The sequence below is a fragment of the Erythrolamprus reginae genome, chromosome 1, assembly GCF_031021105.1.
Source record: "Erythrolamprus reginae isolate rEryReg1 chromosome 1, rEryReg1.hap1, whole genome shotgun sequence".
Classification (NCBI taxonomy): Eukaryota; Metazoa; Chordata; class Lepidosauria; order Squamata; family Dipsadidae; genus Erythrolamprus; species Erythrolamprus reginae.
Window position 1 is genome coordinate 205,211,194 of NC_091950.1, and position 20,168 is coordinate 205,231,361.

At 41.6% G+C, this 20,168-nt stretch overlaps 1 protein-coding gene across 5 annotated transcripts in view; it reads right to left on the reverse strand.

Annotated features, from left to right (window-relative positions):
- PARD3B (par-3 family cell polarity regulator beta) overlaps nucleotides 1–20,168 on the reverse strand; it is a 697,616-nt gene that overhangs the window by 455,848 nt on the left and 221,600 nt on the right. For 4 of the 5 annotated variants that reach the window (XM_070732029.1, XM_070732032.1, XM_070732033.1 and 1 more), the window contains exon 6: nucleotides 8,232–8,318. The exons of the other annotated variant lie outside the window; for it this stretch is intronic. In XM_070732029.1, the coding sequence (XP_070588130.1) occupies nucleotides 8,232–8,318 (87 nt within the window). The remainder of the gene's footprint in view (nucleotides 1–8,231; nucleotides 8,319–20,168) is intronic. 5 annotated transcript variants of the gene reach the window in all.

Below are 20,168 nucleotides of genomic sequence, written 5' to 3' on the forward strand. Positions count from 1 at the left end.
GTATCTGGGCATACAGGGTGCATTCCAAAAGTAATGCAATTATTTTTTTTAAAGTAATTTATTGAACAGACTTGCACAAACATTTAAAATTCTTCAAAGTACTGTCCTTGGGCCCCTACACATTTTTTCCAGTGACTCTGCCATGACCGGCACGCGCCCTGGAAGCATCTTCGGGGATCTCTCACAAGGTCTTTGTCATAGCTGATTGGATCTCTTCTATGGATGAAAAACGGGTTCCTCTCAGAGCTGGGAACAAAAAGAAGTCTGATGGGGTGATGTCAGGACTATAGGGGGGGCAGCATTGGCACCTGGTGTTTGGCCAGGAGCTTGAGGACTCATAGCGCGTTGTGGCAAGGTGCATTTTTCATCCATAGAAGAGATCCAATCAGCTGTGACAAAGACCTTGCGAGAGGTCCCCGAAGATGCCTTCCAGGGCGCGTACTGGTCATGACAGAGTCGCTGGAAAAAATGTGTAGAGGCCTAAGGACAGTACTTTGAAGAATTTTAAGTGTTTGTACAAATCTGTTCAATAAATTACTTTTTTTAAAATTGCATTAATTTTGGAACACACCTTGTACTTTATTTATCTGAATTTATTTATCTGAATGACATTGTAACTTGGGATTTTGACTGAGATGTTGAAGCAAGATTGCTTAGATTCAGAGATCTATGGTCTCATAAAAGTCCTCCCCCCAAGATTTATTTTTTATTTTACAGGAATTCCTGGAAAAAAAGTTTAAAAGTTAAATATTTCCTAGAATTTTATGATACTTTAAAAATATGTGATAGAAATGGACCTAAATTTAGAAATACACATACCAAAAAATAATCCTAATATCTGATTCAGAAACATGTTTCAATACAGGAAAAGAATAAAAAAATATATTAATGCATTCAGAACAGGTATGCAATTCAAGATTTAATGCCTGCTAGCATCTTCTTGAAAGATAATTTCTATTTGTAGCAAAGATTTATAAAAAATTATAATAATTATAATTGTCTGAATAATCATTTAAATTTCATATGACATCTTTGTATACATTTATAGAATAGCCATGATACATGCATCTCTCTCTCTCTCTCTCTCTCTCTCTCTGTTTGTGTGTGTGTGAATTCCATAAAACAATGACCCTCGTCCTCACTTTCTTACCTATGAGCTCGTCCTAGTATTGTGGGATAGAGAAAATATTTTTTTGCTCTATCTACCTTGCATGATTTTATACCTTCAATCAAGTCACCTCTTAAACACCATATTTCAAGGCTGAAGAGACCAAGGCATTGCAACCTGGTTTCATAAGGGAGGGGCTCCATTTCCTTGATTATTCTTGTTGGCCTTTTTTGCCATTTTTTGCACCTTTTCCAGTTACTGCTGCAAGTGGGAAGGTTCCAGCCACGAAATCTGACACCAGACCCAGAACAACACAGGAAGCTGCCACCAATCACCCTCCCCAAACCCACATCCACCCCACAGACAAAATACAACAACACCCAGAAGCCAAACCACAGTGGCACCTCCAACTGCTGCACTGCCCTACAATACACATACATGGCAAATTGACACACACCATAAACAGATATCCAGACTACAAACTCAGATCCAAACCAAAATACGGGATGTCACACAACAGACATATATTACAAAACAGCTGACTAGTCTGCAGGCATCAACTGTAACAATTACTCAGGATGTCACTCCTAATCTGCAAACATCAACTAATCTGCATACATCAACTACATCAATTACTCAAGGTGTTACCCCAGCAACTAATCAGTATGTTTCAACACAACCAACCAACCCTCTTGCAGCAGTTGAACCAGCACCCCACAGCCACCCACCAGTATTTATAGAGGATCAGCACCTCAGACCATGGTTTGTTTGCCCAAGCACAAAGCCAAAAGTACCAGCCTGAAGATGACAAGTGGGACCTTGTCTCTTGGCCACACGCAGGGGCCATTTCCAAGGCAGATTTTTTTTTTTTATAGTCGACAAACTATAATTTACATGGTTACATATTTTTGCTGATAACTGTAAAGGGAACAGAGCCTAATACGTATCTATTTTGGCCTTATTATTGCTTCATCAGCTAGACATGCCCTTACAGGATTTGAACTTGTAGCCTACTGCATGCAAAATAACCGTGGTATTCCCATATTTGGGAATACCTGGGTTATTTTGGCAGAAAAACAACCATATAGCTCTTCCATGGTAAAGGCTGATTGAAGGCGAACTTGTGGTTTAGAGGTTAATATTCTGCCTTGCATATGCAGAAGGCTACAAGTTCAAATCCTGTAAGGATTTTCTTGCACAATTTCCAAATCCAAGCTTTGCCTGCAGAGTATGATAAAAAGAGCACATAGGGCATATCAGCAAATGTGTATTGGAACTTTGCTGAATTATATACAAAGAATATAGGTCCTCAGCAGTCTGGTTTCAGGCTCAGCTACAGTACGGAAACTGCTTTGGTCGCGTTGCTGGATGATCTCTGGCGGGCCCGGGACAGGGGCTTGTCCTCTGTCCTGGTGCTTCTTGACCTCTCAGCGGCTTTCGATACCATCGACCATGGTATCCTTCTGCGCCGACTGGAGGGGCTGGGAGTGGGAGGCACTGTTCTTCAGTGGTTCTCCTCCTACCTTTTCGGTCGGTCGCAGTCAGTGATAGTGGGGGGGCAGAGGTCGACCTTTAGGTCTCTCCCTTGTGGGATGCCTCAGGGGTCAGTCTTCTCCCCCCTGCTATTCAATATCTACATGAAACTGCTGGGTGAGATCATCCAAGGGCATGGGGTGAGGTATCATCAATATGCGGATGAAACCCAGTTGTATATCTCCACCCCATGTCCAGTCAACGAAGCAGTGGAAGTGATGTGCCGGTGCCTGGAGGCTGTTGGGGCCTGGATGGGTGTCAACAAACTCAAACTCAACCCAGACAAGACAAAGTGGCTCCCAAGGACAATTCCATCTGTCTGTCCATCACCCTGGGGGGGGGGATTTATTGACCCCCTCAGAGAGGGTATGCAACTTGGGCGTCCTCCTCGATCCACAGCTGACATTGGAACATCATCTTTCAGCTGTGGTGAGGAGGGCGTTTGCCCAGGTTCACCTGGTGCACCAGTTGCGGCCCTATTTGGACACGGAGTCATTGCTCACAGTCACTCATGCCCTCATCACCTTGAGGTTCGATTATTGCAACACTCTCTACATGGGGCTACCTTTGAAAAGTGTTCGGAAACTTCAAATCATGCAGAACGCAGCCGCGAGAGCCATTGTGGGGCTTCCCAGATTCGCCCACTTTTCTACAACACTCCATGGCCTGCATTGGCTGCCGATCAATTTCCGGTCACAATTCAAAGTGTTGGTTATGACCTTTAAAGCCCTACATGGCATTGGACCAGAGTACCTCTGGAACCGCCTGCTACCACACAAATCCCAGCGACCAATAAGGTCCCACAGAGTTGGCCTTCTCCAGGTCCCGTCAATTAAACAATGTCATCTGGGGAGCCCCAGGGGAAGAGCCTTCTCTGTGGTGTCCCCGGCCCTCTGGAATCAACCCCCCCCCCAGAAATTAGAACTGCTCCCACCCTCCTTGTCTTTCGTAAACTATTCAAGACCCACCTATACCGCCAGGCATGGGGGATTTGAGACATCTTTCCCCCAGGCTCCTTATAATTTATGTTTGGTATGTATGTGTTGTCTGGTTTTAATATGATAGGGTTTTAGTTATTTCTTTTAATATTAGATTTGTGCCACTATAATATTGTTTTTATCATTGTTATGAGCCGCCCCGAGTCTTCAGAGAGGGACGGCATACAAATCTAATAAATTATTATTTTTATTATTATTATTATTATTAATAATAATAATAATAATATTTGTTTTAATATCTAACTGTGATATTAAATTCTTTGAAAAACTTTGAAAAAATTTTCGCTTAGAAATTTCAACTATTAGATAGAAGCTTTAATTTAAACCTATGCTTCCCTCCATCACCTTTACATTTGTAAATATTCACAAAAAGATATAGAGGATTTGGTTCCTAATGAAATCTGGATGAGACAAGCAAATGGTCTTCTTTATGAATGCCTAAATTACTGCCACGTGCACTTAACATTTGTACTGATTTCCTCTTCCAGTTCCAGAATTTATCAGTCCAGTTAACCTACATGAGAACATTCTGAAATGCAGGAATATTACAACAGGCCCAAACAATAAAATTGTTGATGCAGAAAGTAATATCCAGTCTATACCAGATGGTTAACATACCCAGCGGAAATCCAGATTTACAACATTAAAAGTCTACTGGATTTAGTTGTGAAGCAGAAGTTCAGTTTATATATGTGGTAATTATTTTTCTCAAAAATAATCTTCACCTGTTTATTCTATAAAGATTCAAGCACAACAGTGCTAATGCAAATTTACATGAGACAAATGGCCTTAGTACTGTCATGCTAATGACACTCATTGCTACTTAGACCATGACTGAGCAACATGTTTTATTTACCCGGATTTCTTATATTTTGGAATTACAGTTACTTGGGTGCCTATCAATTTATTTTGCTCTTTGGGTTATCTATAGATTGCCTTTAAAGTTTTATTAGAATATGTATTCATTCATTCATTCATTCATTCATTCATTCATTCATTCAATTTTTATGCTACCCTTCTCCTTAGACTCAGGGCGGCTTACAACATATTAGCAATAGCACTTTTTAACAGAGCCAGCATATTGCCCCCACAATCCGGGTCCTCATTTTACCCATGTCGGAAGGATGGAAGGCTGAGTCAAACTTGAGCTGGTGATGAGATTTGAACTGCTGACGTACAGATCTACAGTCAGCTTCGGTGGCCTGCAATACAGCACTCTACCTGCTGCGCCACCCTGGCTCTCTTAAAATCTCTCACATGAAATTGAGATATTCACCACTAAAATGTTGGCTACATCATTGTTATAATGAAAAAGAAGCTTTTATTAAAATTTTGCTGTAATCTCCAAGCTAAATGTGGGTTCAAAATTATTGAGGAAATTTTGAAAACAATAGCAGTTTTCTGGGTTTTATCAAATGATCCAAATAGTCTAATTAAAAATGAAGACTAAGACTATTTAAACTATACATTATTGACAAAGTTGTAGGATATACTAGGAAGTTCATTTCAGGAAAAGGCAATGACAAACCACTGCTTTGCTATTGTCAAGAAAGCTGTGTGAATGTGTCACCAGTAGCATCACCAGGAATCTAAGTTCATCAGCTCAACCTCAATCTGAGTTCCATGTTGGGGTAGTTGACAGGGGTATAACTTCAGATAGCACTTGGCCTATTGGATTCTGCATAGTAAATCTCAAGCATGTCAGTACATTGTATAAAGAGATTAAAGCCTGTCTGCTTTTTCTGTCCTTGTCCTTCCAAGCTGATGATTAAAGGGATGTTAATGTTAAAAGGATCATCTTCATTGGTTTAGTAGGAAGAGAATGTGTTCCTCCATAAGGAAGAGACAAAACAGAGAAAATATATTCGTAATGCAAGGGATCTGCACAAAGATAAACCAGTCTCAAATTTTACACCTCCTGGAAAGCAAATCAAAGAACTTTCGCCTTGTAATCCTGTTGCATGTGATAACCTTGGTTATTTAAATTATCCTTTCAGCTATACTCACCTTGGTAGATGATCTATGCTGAAAAGTGCAAAGTATAATCCTGCTAGTTTTGGTTCTGGTCTTTTGTCATTGGCTATATCCAGTAAATGATATTGGAAGTCTATATGACAAACTTCACTAGAACAATTCTCTAGCAAGTATTTTGCTATCCCAATGAAAAACCCGTATAGCTGCAAATCATATCAGATATTCTTTCTTAAGCTCTTTCAATATATGGAGAGAAAGCCTTTCTATTTTGAAAAGTTGGGCCATCTTCTATCTACAGGTAGTTAGGGAAATGAATATTAGCTTTATTAAGGTGAAATCAGCAATCATACCCACAATTCAACAACTAGATCACAGATCTTTAATGCTTCTCTTTGGTCAGGCTTTTAATTGTGAATTGTTTTAACATTAATTTTAATTCATGCTTCCAGGTTTATATAATGGAACCTTCACTACTCAACAGAATAAGAAGACTGTGATTTTCAGTTTGTATATTGTGTTAGATACCGTATATACTCGAGTATAAGCCGAGTTTTTCAGCCCCAAAAATGGGCTGAAAAACCTGACCTCGGCTTATACTCGGGTCACCACAAGAGGGCGCCGAATCACCACAAGAGGGCGCCCCGCGGGAGCCCGGCAGACATTTCTGGCTTGGGCGGGGGAGGGAGCTATTGCAGGTGCCTGCTGAGGCAGCTTCGGGGGTGCCTTTGGGAAGGCTAGACACAGGGACTGGGCTGTGGAGGTCACACTTTTACATCCTCCGCAGCTCCAATGATGCCGGAGCTCTTGGGGCTATGGTTGGCTGGTGCCTTTACTTGAGCCGGGAAGAGGAGGCACCTGCCCCACCCCTCCCACAGCTCTGACGGCATGCAAGAAGGGAAAAACGCAATGGGAAGCCAGTGAGGGGGGGGGTGGATTCGTGCTTCTGTCTTCTCACCCCTCCCCCACCTCACCGGCTTCCCATTTTCCCCCTCTTGCGCGCCATTCGAGTGGTTGGCTGGCGCCTTTGCTTGAGCCGGGGAGAGGAGGCACTTGCGAGAAGACAGAAGCTCCAGATTTGCTAAGGAGATCCACTTGGGAGGGCAGCAGGGAATGGAGGAGGAGGAGATCCAGAGTAGCCTGCAGCCGCAGAGGAAAAGGAGGAAGAGGAAAGAAAGAAGAACCCTCGCCGACAGCATAATTATTTATTTAAGTACCGGTATTTTAAAAATAAATTTAAACTCCTTGTAGCGGCAGGAGAGCGAGAGAGAGAGAAACAAGCCTTTTCCTCGGAGGAGGAGGAGCAGTTGGCTGGCGTCTTTGCTTGAGCCGGGGAGAGGAGGCAACGGCCCCACCCTCCCCACAGCCGCTCTCCTAGAGAAGCAGCTGTGGGGAGGGTGGGGCCGTTGCCTCCTCTCCCTGGCTCAAGCAAAGACGCCAGCCAACTGCTCCTCCGAGGAAAAGGCTCGTTTCTCTCTCTCTCGCTCTCCTGCCGCTACAAGGAGTTTAAATTTATTTTAAAAATACCGGTACTTAAATAAATAATTATGCTGTTGACGAGGGTTCTTCTTTCTTTCCTCTTCCTCCTTTTCCTCTGTGGCTGCAGGCTACTCTGGATCTCCTCCTCCTCCTCCAGCATTCCCTGCTGCCCTCCCTTAGCAAATCTGCTTCCCGGAACAACACATGGGGCAATAAAGGGAAATGGGGGAGGAGAGAGCCAGCAAGCTAAAGTGGGGGTGGGGGAAATGGCATGAACTCTCTCCAGGCTTTAGAAGCCCCCAACTGGAGAGAGAAGCAGATTTGTTAAAGGGATCCACTTGGTACGGCAGCTGGGGAAGGAGGAGAACAGCTCGTTCCTTTCCTCCTCCTCCCCCTGCTGTCGTCCCAAGTGGATCTCTTTAGCAAATCTGCTTCCCTGCACAACACATGGAGCAGTAAAGGGAGACGAGGAGGAGGGAGGATCAGGGGTGGAAGATCCAGCCAACGAGCCAGCCAGCAAGCTAAAGGGGGGGAGGGGAACAGCATGAGCTTTCTCCAGGCTTCTAAAAACTCAATTTTAAAGAGCCCTGGGTTAGGGTTAGAAATGCAAGAGTCTTCAAACCTGGAAAGATTAAGGCTTGTGGACTTCAACTCCTACTCCTGAAGTAGCATGGCTGGTACAGGAATTCTGGGAGTTGAAGTCCACTAGTCTTAAAACTGTCAAATTTAAAGAGCCCTGGGTTAGGTTTAGAAATAGGTTTTAGCTTGGTTGCTGATTGAGCTACTTTTTTTACTTTTTAATTTATTGTTATTACCAGATTGCTTTTGTTTACCCTTTTTTAAATTTACAGAGCTAGTTTACTGGTTTTCTTTAAAATAAATATTCTAAAACATTTAATCTACTGATGTCTCAATTAATGTAATTTTATTGGTTTCCATTTTTATAAGTTACCAGTAGCCACTGCATTTTCTAACCTCGGCTTATACTCGTGTCAATAAGTTTTCCCAGTTTTTGTGGCAAAAACTGGTGCCTCAGCTTATACTCGGGTCGGCTTATACTCGAGTATATACGGTATATACTAGTGTTGATATCTGAAAAAAACCCTGATTATTTTTGCTTCTCCATAATGGCAATCCCTTACCTTCCACTTAATGATGAAAAGTATGGTACCACATGTATCCCCAGTGGGCCTCCTTCCCCAGGTATCTCTACGATTCTTGTCACACCACTAAAAAAAATGGAAAAGCATCAAATTATCTTCAAAAGAAAGCAAGACAAGCAGGAAGATTATTCTGAGCTTGTAAGAGGCAATTATTGTAACTCAATACCTTTTATCAATCCCTGAAATAAATGGTCATTCTAAACAACTTGCAATTCCATAAGACCATCCCTTTAATACCCAGATCATGAAGTTTGTTCTGTGTGAGGTAAATTACATAGTTTATTAGAGGTGTGTGTGATCACTTAGAATTTAACATGTTCATGGGGGGGGGGGGGTTGTGAATAACAACAATAACAACAACAACAACAACAACAACAAAAATAATAATCCTTAGGAAATGGAAAATACCATAGCATAAATGATTGGATTTCAGAAATAGGTGATTTAGCAATTTTGAAGAAAATTATATATTTTGTTAATCAGAAAATGTCACATTATTTCTCCCTTTGGGAAATTTTTTTGAACAAGCTTGGTCAACATTCAAAGCTTATTTTTCCTTTTCTGATTTACAAAATCAGATGAGCTCAAAATATACTGGTAGTTGTTTTTTGTTTCCATTTTCATTGTATGTATTTTCTGGTGTCAATTTCTTATTTACTTTTGTTTTTCTGAATGGTAAATTGTTCTGCCCACGTGTTTCAACCGCCCGTAATTACAGGGTAATTAGTCCAGGAAGACACACACCACACAATAAAAGGAAAACCCAATTTTTTTTATAAACCGAAAAACAGAAACAACTCCCTGGGTTTGTTTTCTGTGGGAAATGTTTCCCTTCTTTCCTTCCTTCCTTCCCTCTCTCTCTTCTTTTTATTATTTATTTATTTATTTTATTTATTTATTAAATTTCTATGCCATCTCTCTCCACAGACTCCCCACTTCTCTCTTTCCCTTTTCTTTCTTTCTCTCCACTTCTCTCTCTCTCTTTTCCCTCTCTCTCATTCTCTCCCCCCAGGTCTCTCTCATTACTGTGTACCTCTCCCTCTCTCTCCCCCTTTTCTCTCTCATTTGTTTCTCTCTCCCCTCTTTTTGCTCTCAATTCTCACTTTCATTTCTGTGTTTTCTCTTTCCTCTCCCTCTCCCTTTTTCTTTCTCTCCCCTTCTCTCTCATTTGTTTCCGTCTTCTCTCTCTCTCCTTCTCCTTCTCTCTCTCTCTATCTTTCTCTCATTTCTCTTTCCCTTCTCTCTCACTTGCCTCTATTTCCTCTACCTTATTCTTTCCCTTCAATTACGTTGTCCCTCCAGCTGGCAGGGACAAGGCGGGCACGCTGCCTGAGTTAGCCGGTCCCGGCAGAGAAAGTGGTAATGGCAGTAGCAGGGGCCTGGGGCATAGACGTGACATTCCCAGTGCTGCTGCTCCTCGGAGGGAAGCCACCGGAGCCACCTCAGCAGTTGCCACCACCGCTGTCTCCTCTGGGACCAGCTAAATCAGGTGGCATGCCAGCCTTATCCCTGCCAGCCAGAGGACCCCGGCAGCCACCTGGAATGCAACACTTTGTTGCTGGGGCTTAACTTGGTGTGGAACCCATCACGAGCAGGATTCACCGCATTCAGCTGCGGAGAAGAGGGCAGGGCATCCCCTCGGCACATCCAGCTGGCGGAGGAGGCCTGCAGGGTGGCCCTGATCATCTGGGGGGAGGGGGCTCTGTTCAATCAACTCCCACCCCAATCTCCCGCCTTTGGGGGCATTTCCAGGGCCAAGATGCCAGCCTCCCTCCAAGGGCTGATGGGTAGTCTCGGCAACATTCAGTGTATAAGATGCACCCAGTTTTTAACGCACTTTTTTGAGATAAAAAGGTGCATCTTATACACTGAAAAATACGGTAACTTTTTTTTTTAAAGGGGGGAGAATGGGGAGTGGGAATGGCAGAAATAACCATTGATATCACCTCGGAGACAAACATACTATAACATGCCAGAGCAAGGAATATTACAGAACTGGTCTCTTTTGTTACAGAGAACAAGATGTAGGAGATGAGAACTTCATCTCAGAAATTTCTGTAATGTGTAGTGTTGGGCTACCTCACCAATCACACCAGTCAAGACTTTTCTACTTCAATATTTACTTATTAAACAATAATTCTCTTTATAGGCTGAATTAATCTTTAATACTTTTGAGAAGACTATAATTGTAAATTATAATTGGTATCATTGCATGCCACAGCATTCAGACATTCAGTTCAGCATTCTTAAAATATATCAAGGCTTTTAAAAATGATCACAAATAAATGTGTGAATCAGCCTCTGGTATGCTTTAAACAAAAAAAAATGTATAGAATTCTGTTACCTAAATTACTGAAATTAAACTAACTGCAGTACCATAAAATAATTCACAAAACACAAAACAAAGGCTGATTTGCTGAGAGCTAGCAGGTGAATATTTGGCCCAATTCTGTACTGTATAAATGATAATTGGGAAAAATTTTACTTCAAATGAGAAACCCAGATACAGGGGTACCTCTACTTAAGAATTTAATTCATTCCATGACCAGGTTCTTATGTAGAAATGTTTGTAAGTAGAAGCAATTTTCCCCCATAGGAATCAATGTAAAAGCAAATAATGCATGCAAACCCAGTAGGAAAGAAATAAAAGCTCGGAATTAGGGTGGGAGGAGGAGGAGGAGGAAGAAGAGGAGGAGGACAGTCGCTGCCAAAGGAAGAAGGTGAGGTGAGGGGAATCAAAAATATCCAAAATTTTAAGGCTTAAAAAAAAAAGAGGGACTCTGAGGTGGTGAGGTGGAGCATGTGCCTCCCATACACCCGGTGCGAGGCTGCCTCCCATAAACTGCGCCAGAGAGAGAAACCCAGGTGGGTGAGGGGGGGGAACCTCTCACTCCTTTGAGTGAAAGGTAGCTGCTGATGCTGATGCTACCTGCTTCCTCTTCCTTCCTTTACTGAAGGGCTCCCCTCTTCTCTCGCTTGCTTGCTTTGTAGCCGGCGCTTTTCCTTCACTGTGATGACTCCTCGGTTTGGCTGAAGCCGAGTTCATTTGGCCAGGGCAAAGCGCCCCCTTTTGCCTTTCCGTGCCCAGACACTCCAGGAGGCAACAAAACACTTTGTTTGCTCTGGACTGCCAAAGACTCCTTAAGCGCCACTGAAAGGCTCCTCTGGCAGCCCAGAAAAGCCCGAGATGGCCAGGATTAAAGAGGGAATGGCAGGAAACTGGCTGGGCCTTTGGGACACTCTCAAATTTCCCTGGAAATTTTTCTGGGCTCAGGTTCTTAAGTAGAAAATGGTTCTTAAGTAGAGGCAAAAAATCTTGAACACCCGGTTCTTATCTAGAAAGGTTGTTAAGTAGAGGCGTTCTTAATTAGAGGTACACTGTATTAAGAAGCACTAATGGTGCTACGGAGAGGGGCAGCATACAAATCTAATTAATAATAATAATAATAATAATAATAATAATAATAATAATTAAAGCACTAATGGTAATTAAATTTCAATGGTTAAATGCATAATTTTCTTCTCAGTTCTGTTTTGTTTAATTAGTATCAGGTAATTCAAAAATAAAAACTCCATGTAAAATATTCATTAAACAAATGTGAAAGTTTAAGAACACAAGTGTATGTACACACACTTATGTACATATATATGATATGGATTATTCATACCATATCAACAAAAACAACAGCTATGAGATCAATGAGAACCATTTGTTCCATCTTCTACTCAAGGAGGTCAGTTAGTATAGTAGAAAATGGTTCTTAAGAAGAGGCAAAAAAATCTTGAACACCCGGTTCTTATCTGGAAAAGTTCTTCAGTAGAGGCATTCTTAAACAGAGGTACCACTGTTTTTATTGAGCATTTGCTTTAATTTTAAAAAATGCTAAGCATTTCACAAATGAAACTGAGTTAGGTTAGGCATATCTCATATCATGTCTCTCTATGAATGAACGTGAATAAATATAAATTGCAGACTAAGATGCAGACAGCAATGTAGAGCAGCATCTTTCAAAGTGTGGTGAAACATAAATAATTTAAATCAGAAAAGGATGCAGGACAGAATCTTCTTCATCAGTTGACTCCTAATATGACTAAAAAATACTATATTCCTCTGTGAATTGCTGGCAGAGGGTATTGATGTTACACCAAGATTTGTGAATTGCTGGCAGAGAGTATTGATGTTATACCAAGATTTCTAAATTTAAGTGGCTACAGCAGGCTAGCTTTCTTCTTACTGACTCAGGGATGTAAGATATGATTACATCACCATTCCAGGAAAGTTAAACAAGGACATTTATTTCCTCCCAAAAATACCATTCCAGTTACTAGCTTGAATTTAGAGAGAGAGAGAAAAATTTCTGCTGGGGAAAAACAAATAGTTCTGAGAAAGATAAGCAATGAACCTTCTGCATTGGAAATTGTCAATAACTGCTACATTATAAAATGCATTGCAAAGTTCAAACTTATTTCTACATATTTAATAAAATATGCTGTATACTACTGCCTGGATTGGATTGCCAATAGCCTCTATTTGTGCACAGGATGGTACAATTTTCAGTATTATGTGTCTGAATTTACATTTTCTATACAACCTGTGTAATTTGAGAAACACAAATTTCTCCAATTGTATCATTCTTCTCTTGGTTTGTTTTGAAATGTTTATTTGCAACCATAGGTTTTAGCAAAACCACTCTTCTCAATAATAATGTATTTTAATAAAAATGTTTCAAAATTGTATTCAATATGGACTTCAAGTCTTCAAGGAAAAAATCCATTATCCTTATATGTAGCTTCTAAATAATGACTGGCTGTCATGAATATTCCTTTTATATTTCAAAACAAACAACTGTAATTTCTTAGAACTTTGGATATAATAAATATTACAGATATAGTCATACAAGATTATTCTACTTATCTTAAGTTATTATCCGAAGTCTGGGATGTAAACTGCAAGTAAAGTAATATATAAACTCTGCCTCTGGGTTTATTTTTTTAAAACATTTTATATATATATATATATATATATATATATATATATGTATGTATGTATGTATGTATGTATGTATGTATGTATATAAATATATGTATATATATATACATACATACATACATACATACATACATATATATATATATATTTGTTTGTTTTCGTAGATTTTCACGGGTATATGTATGTAGATTGTTCTGAGTTCAGGTTTTGCCCCGTGTAATATTTTGAGTAAATTTCTATATTTACAGCAGCACGAAACTTATAACTTCAGCCTGATGATGGTGAATGTGATTTCACCGAAATGTCGCATAGACACTCAAAATATTGCATGGGGGGAAACCCGAACTCAGAACAATCTACATATATATATTTTTAATCAATTGGATTTGTACTGTTTTATTGTTGTGAGCTGCTCCGAGTCTTCGGAGAGGGGTGGCATACAAATCTTTTATATATATATAAAAGATTTGTATGCCGCCCCTCTCCGAAGACTCGGAGCAGCTCACAACAATAAAACAGTACAAATCCAATTGATTAAAACAATTAAAAAACCCTTAATATAAAAAGCAATCATACATCTCATATAAACCATACATAAAACAGAAACAGCCCAGGGGAATCAATTTCCCCATGCTTGACAACAGAGGTGAGTTTTAAGGAATTTACGAAAGGCAAGGAGGGTGGGGGCAATCCTAATCTCCGGGGGGAGTTTACATATACATTCTTCCTAATGTTTTTCTACAAGTGCAGGGTCTGGGTTGTTTTTTTTTCAAATCAACTGAGTGTTGGTCCATTGGTTGCAACAGGGATTGACCAATCAATTTGTTCTGAGACTAAGATTATGTGATGGAATCTTGTCTGTGTTCCCAGAATGGAGAGAAATGCAGGGTCGGCGTTTTAAAACACTGGCCGAAATTGCGTTGGAGCGGGGAGATGCGGCTCTGCACATGCCGCTCTCTGACTCTGTTCTGGCGCGCTGCCTCCTGGGCTCAGGGAGGTCCCGGATGCGCCCTATTTAAGGGTGGCACAACGGGACCTCCTCCTTTTGCCCTCAGCATCCTGAATGCAAACACCCTCCCGCCCTCCTCTATCATACAGTGTGCCTGTACAGGATCGCCTCGGGGCTGAATAGGAATTTTTGCAGTTTCTCCTATGGGTGCAGCCATTTTTTTCGCCTATTCCACACTGACATTAAGGATGGACTGGTTAGGGGGTGCGACGCAATGTACTTACACATTTGGTCAATTTGGCTTTTCGTTTGGTCACTGGGGTTTGGCAGGTTAGGGGCGGAAATGGGCAGTAGGAGCAACTGTGCGTTGTCCTTTGGGGCATCTTTTCAAAGATGATGGGCTGCCTCTCCCCATGAACAACTTCGGGGGTTGGAGGGGGGATGCCCATGGGACTCACCTTATCCAATTTCCCAAGGGGATTGGAGGGTGAGCTCCTCCCACACGCTTTAAGGGCGTGGCTCAGATCCAGGGCATGGCTCAGATCCAGATCCAAATGGCTACTTTCACTTGGTTCAGCAAGGAGTTATGCCGCATAGTTGCCTATATATGTTTTTGATAGGTAATTCCGCCCCATTAGTTGGTTTGGCCTCTGCAGGTCCTTTGGTTACATCTGTTTATAACGTTTACATTTATGTTATTTAAATTTAAGTTAATTTAAATAAAGTGACCCAATTTAAATTCCAGCTCTTGTCTCCGCATCGTTATTCCGCTTCCAGAAGAGCAAATCACAGCACATTTTGTGTGGGGAAAAAAGAGAGAAGATGGCTCCTCCAGGGTACATGTTTTATGGGGCAAGTAGTCTGCTTTAGTTTGGTAAGATGTTTATATGTGAGGAACAATAAAGAAAACTATCTAGAAGAATCTCAATATGTCTTTTGGAGCTTGATGTCATAGCCCAAGATCAACCAACCAGTTTTCCTGCTTAAGCAGGACCACAGCCTCCTGATTTCTAATCTGGCACCTTAACCACTTGACTCTATTAAAAATGTTCTTTACAACATATATTTATCCTAGATTAAAATTAGTCAAATTTCCAATAGTGCCACATTGCTGTATGTCTTTAAAACTTTTCATATGTTAGCAACAGATTTTAATTTTAAAATACTACTGGATTCTCCAGAAACATACTTGTAAAAATGATCATCAGGTTTTCTCTGTTGGAGATGAAAAATATTTAAGACTCACCGACCCAAATAATGTGGTCTTGTAAACTTTTGAATTTCTCTAGAGTAGAATTTTAATGTACATAAGTAGGTTTATGAGGAAATCCCTAAATGTTAAGTATGCTAATATGATGTTGAATTATATATCAAAACATTAGAAACTGACTGTCCATGAGGAATTATGGTTATACCAGGCATGAAAAGGAGGCAAAAGAATTAAACTGAGAAATTTGGAACGTGATCATACATTAAGTACCAGCTTTTTGAAATGTGCAACTTATCTATTCTGGAAAAATACAATATTATTTACTAATCAAAGGATGAAATATTATGTATTTCAATAATACAATGGTATCATTAGGTGTCTATTTTTTTGTATCTGATTATAGTATAATATAATATAGTATTATATAGTAGTTTTTATAAGATGGTAATTATCCACAAGTTTACTATATATATATGGTTTTTAGTTCAATTCAAACAATATTTGAGGGGGGGAAAAGATGAAGATGAGGATTACTTAGCTCAAAACTGGGCAGCATTAACTTTAATTGTGCATCACGAGAGCCCGAAATACAATGAAAACTTGTAGAAAACAATTTTATCTATAGGCTCACAACAGAGAAAACAGTGACATAATGCTTAGTATATAAATGTGCCCCTCATGCCCACACTTTTCAGTTAGAGACTGCTGCATTTCCCATCTTTTACCTGACAGTTCTAGGAAATTATTACCCAGAGTTGATATTTCAGCATGGAATATATCAGGAACAAGGAGGTGATATAGACCTAATCAGGAAATTGAGTCAATCAACACAAGGCATTAGCTACTGATTAAATCTACAACCTTGCAGGAAATTAAAGTGACAACAAAACAGGAAGAGAAACTGATGTGGTCAAGTATGGAATAATAAGTGGTTGTCCAGGCAAATATAGGCATCATAGAGAATCTATAGAAGACTTTCAGGAAAATACCTGCTACTGAGCTAAGAGTCTTTGTGGAAGAGATCCAATTACTACATTTTTACAGATATAACTGAAAAGAATTACCCTGTTATTCCAACTTAACTGCAGCAGGGGATATTGTCAAAGGAATGCTTTGCAACATGCTATTATTATACTGTTTCACACAAGCAGACAATATGAACAAAAATAATCTTTTCTTTACATTTTTGAGATTTAAACAACTAACATGGAAGATACAGGAAAATCTTTGCTAAAGCTGAGGTTTTTCTGGGCATGAAGATGGAAAGGAAGAGGGTATTTGTATTTTCAAAGAGTAGATCGCCATCAATTGGAAAGGAGATTGGAAGTAGAACATTAAAGAGTAATTTGTATGTATAAATACACTGCACAAAAAATAAAGGGAAAACTCAAATAACACATCCTAGATCTGAATGAATGGAATATTCTTATTGAATACTTTGTTCTGTACAAAGTTGAATGTGCTGAAAACAAAATCACACAAAAATCATCAATGGAAATCAAATGTATTAACCAATGAAGGCCTGGATTTGGAGTCACACACAAAATTAAAGTGGAAAAACAAACTATAGGCTGATCCAACTTTAATGTAATGTCCTTAAAACAAGTCGAAATGAGGCTCAGTATTATGTGTCTCCTCCACGTGCCTGTATGGCCTCCCTACAATGCCTGGGCATGCTCCTGATGAGGTTGGGGATGGTCTCCTGAGGGATCTCCACTTGTAAGTTCCACTTGTAAGCCATGACCAGATATTTTCTTTATCTACTTTGCCTTCAATCTTCTCCAAGAACTGGCCATGCAATGCTTTTTTCCGCTTACTGTCCATACGACATTGAGTTACAGTTGTATGGACAACAGTATTATTATGTCACTATGCTGGATTTCGTATTTCATCACCAGTCAGGCGCTTCCCAAGCACCTAGGACTGCGTGATGTATCGGCGAATTATGCTTGCCGATCCCAGTAAAGTAGCCTTTTGCAATTGACAGATGGAGATTTTGTCAATTCCGATGGTTTTCAAATGTCCGCTGAGATCCTTTGGTACTGCGCCCAGCGTGCCAAGTACCACTGGGACCACTTTTACTGGCTTATGCCAGAGTCGTTGCAGCTCAATTATTAGATCTTCGTATTTCACTAGCTGCTTCTCCTCAATTCTGCTGTCTCCTGGGATTGCAATGTCGATGATCCATACTTTCTTTTTCTCCACAATCAGGATGTCTGGTATGTTATGTTTCAAAATTCGGTCAGTCTGAAGTCAGAAGTCCCACAGTAATTTTGCTTGTTCATTTTCAACTACTTTTTCGGGCTTATGATCCCACCAGTTCTTTGGTGGGTGGTAGGTGGTAGTTCTGGCACAAGTTCCAGTGGATCATCTGTGCCACAGCATCATGTCTATGCTTGTAGTCAGTCTGTGCAATCTTTTTGCAGCTGAGTATGTGATCGATTGTTTCATCTGTTTCTTTACAGAGTCTGCACTTTGGATCATCTGTTGATTTTTCAATTCTGGCTTTGACAGCATTTGTTATAATGGCCTGTTCTTGTGCAGCCAGTATTAGTCCTTCTGTCTCCTTTTTGAGTGTTCCACTTGTAAGCCATGGCCAGGTCTTTTCTTTATCCACTTTGCCTTCAATTTTCTCCAAGAACTGGCTATGCAATGCTTTTTTCCCCTAACTGTCCATACGACATTGAGTTACAGTTGTATGGACAACAGTATTATTATTATTATTATTATTATTATTATTATTATTATTATTATTATTATTATTATTATTATTATTATTTGTATGCCCCCCGTCTCCAACAACTTATGATGTTGTATACTGCTGAAACTTTATTTCACTGTGATAGAACATATCCTATATGAAATAATACTAAGGATGTAATGTAGTCTGACTCGATCATAGATGACAGGATCAAGACTTATACTAGCCCTAACCTTAGAAATGAAGCATAACTATAGTATTAAAAAATTAAAATATATTCTCCACACCCCAACTGCCATTAGCTGGAAGAAAGAGAGATTCAGACTGATGAAATTACTGCAATATGTTCAACTGGTGGATTGCCTTGACTGTACTCCACAGACTGTACATAAGAGAGAATGCCATGTGTATATTACTCAGTAGAATCATTTATTATGATATGCACCAAGACATGAAGGTTGTGCCTTGAGTGCCAATTACTTACTGAATCATATTTATTTGTTTGTTTTTCATATTTTTAAACAGCTCATTCCCCTCAGAATATTTCAAAATGTTGATAGTTTAATATTCTCGAGAGCTTGGGATCAGTTTATTTTAGGAATTGCCTGTTTCATACAGATTTTTTTTATTTTTTATTTTTTTTATTTTTTATTTATTTATTTATTAAATTTGTATGCCACCCCTCTCCACAGGCTCAGGGCGGCTCACAACAATAATAAAACATTATAGAATAAACAAATCTAATATTTAAAAAGTATCTAAAAACCCATTAATTTAAAACCATTCAACGCAAGTACAGTGATCCCTCAAGTTTCGCGATCTCGAGTTTTGCGAAACGCCATATCGCGAGTTTTCAACCCGGAAGTAAACTCCATCTGCGCATGCGTGCCGTTCCACGCATGCGTAGATGGTGGAGTTTCCCCGCCGGGCAGAGGCTTCCCTGGGTCTTCCCCCTCTTGCCCTGGTAAGACAGCATCGGCGCGAGCAACGGCGTGGGCGGGCGGGCGGCACGCGCGCGGGAAACCCCACCTCCGCCTCCCAGCTGGGAAGCGGAGCCAGCAACAGCGTGGGCGGGCGGGCGGTGCGCGCGAGCCTGGGGACACCCTAGCTCTGCTTCCCAGCGCGCGCGCGTTGCTGGGGATGCGCGCGCGCTTGGGGACTCCCTAGGTCCGCTCCCCAGCTGGGGAGGGAGTCCCCACCCCGCGCGCGTTGCTGGGGAAAGCGCGCGCGCTTGGGGACTCCCTAGGTCCGCTCCCCAGCTGGGGAGGGAGTCCCCACCCCGCGCGCGTTGCTGGGGAAAGCGCGCGCGCTTGGGGACTCCCTAGGTCCGCTCCCCAGCTGGGGAGGGAGTCCCCACCCCGCGCGCGTTGCTGGGGAAAGCGCGCGCGCTTGGGGACTCCCTAGGTCCGCTCCCCAGCTGGGGAGGGAGTCCCCACCCCGCGCGCGTTGCTGGGGAAAGCGCGCGCGCTTGGGGACTCCCTAGGTCCGCTCCCCAGCTGGGGAGGGAGTCCCCACCGCGCGCGCGTTGCTGGGGAATGCGCGCGCGCTTGGGGACTCCCTAGGTCCGCTCCCCAGCTGGGGAGCGGACCTAGGGAGTCCCCAAGCGCACGCGCTTTCCCCAGCAATGCGCGCACGGTGGGGACTCCCTAGCTCCGCTTCCCAGCTGGGGAGCGGAGCTGGGATGTCCCCAAGCGCGCGCGCACCCCAGGCGCGAGCAACGGGGTGGGCGGGCGAAGGGCGGCCGGCAGTGGAAGCAAAAACACCATCTGCGCACGCGCAGATGGTGTTTTTACTTCCGCACCGCTACTTCGCGAAAAATCGATCTTCGCGAGGGGTCCTGGAACGGAACCCTCGCGATGATCGAGGGATCACTGTATACCATACATAAAACTATATAAGCCTGGGGGAAATGTCTCAATTCCCCCATGCCTGACAGCAGAGATGAGTCTTAAGAAGTTTGCAAAAGGCAAGAAGGGTGGGGCCAATCATAATCTCCGGGGGGAGCTGGTTCCAGAGGGTCGGGGCCGCCACAGAGAAGGCTCTTCCCGGGTCCCCCCAAACGAAAT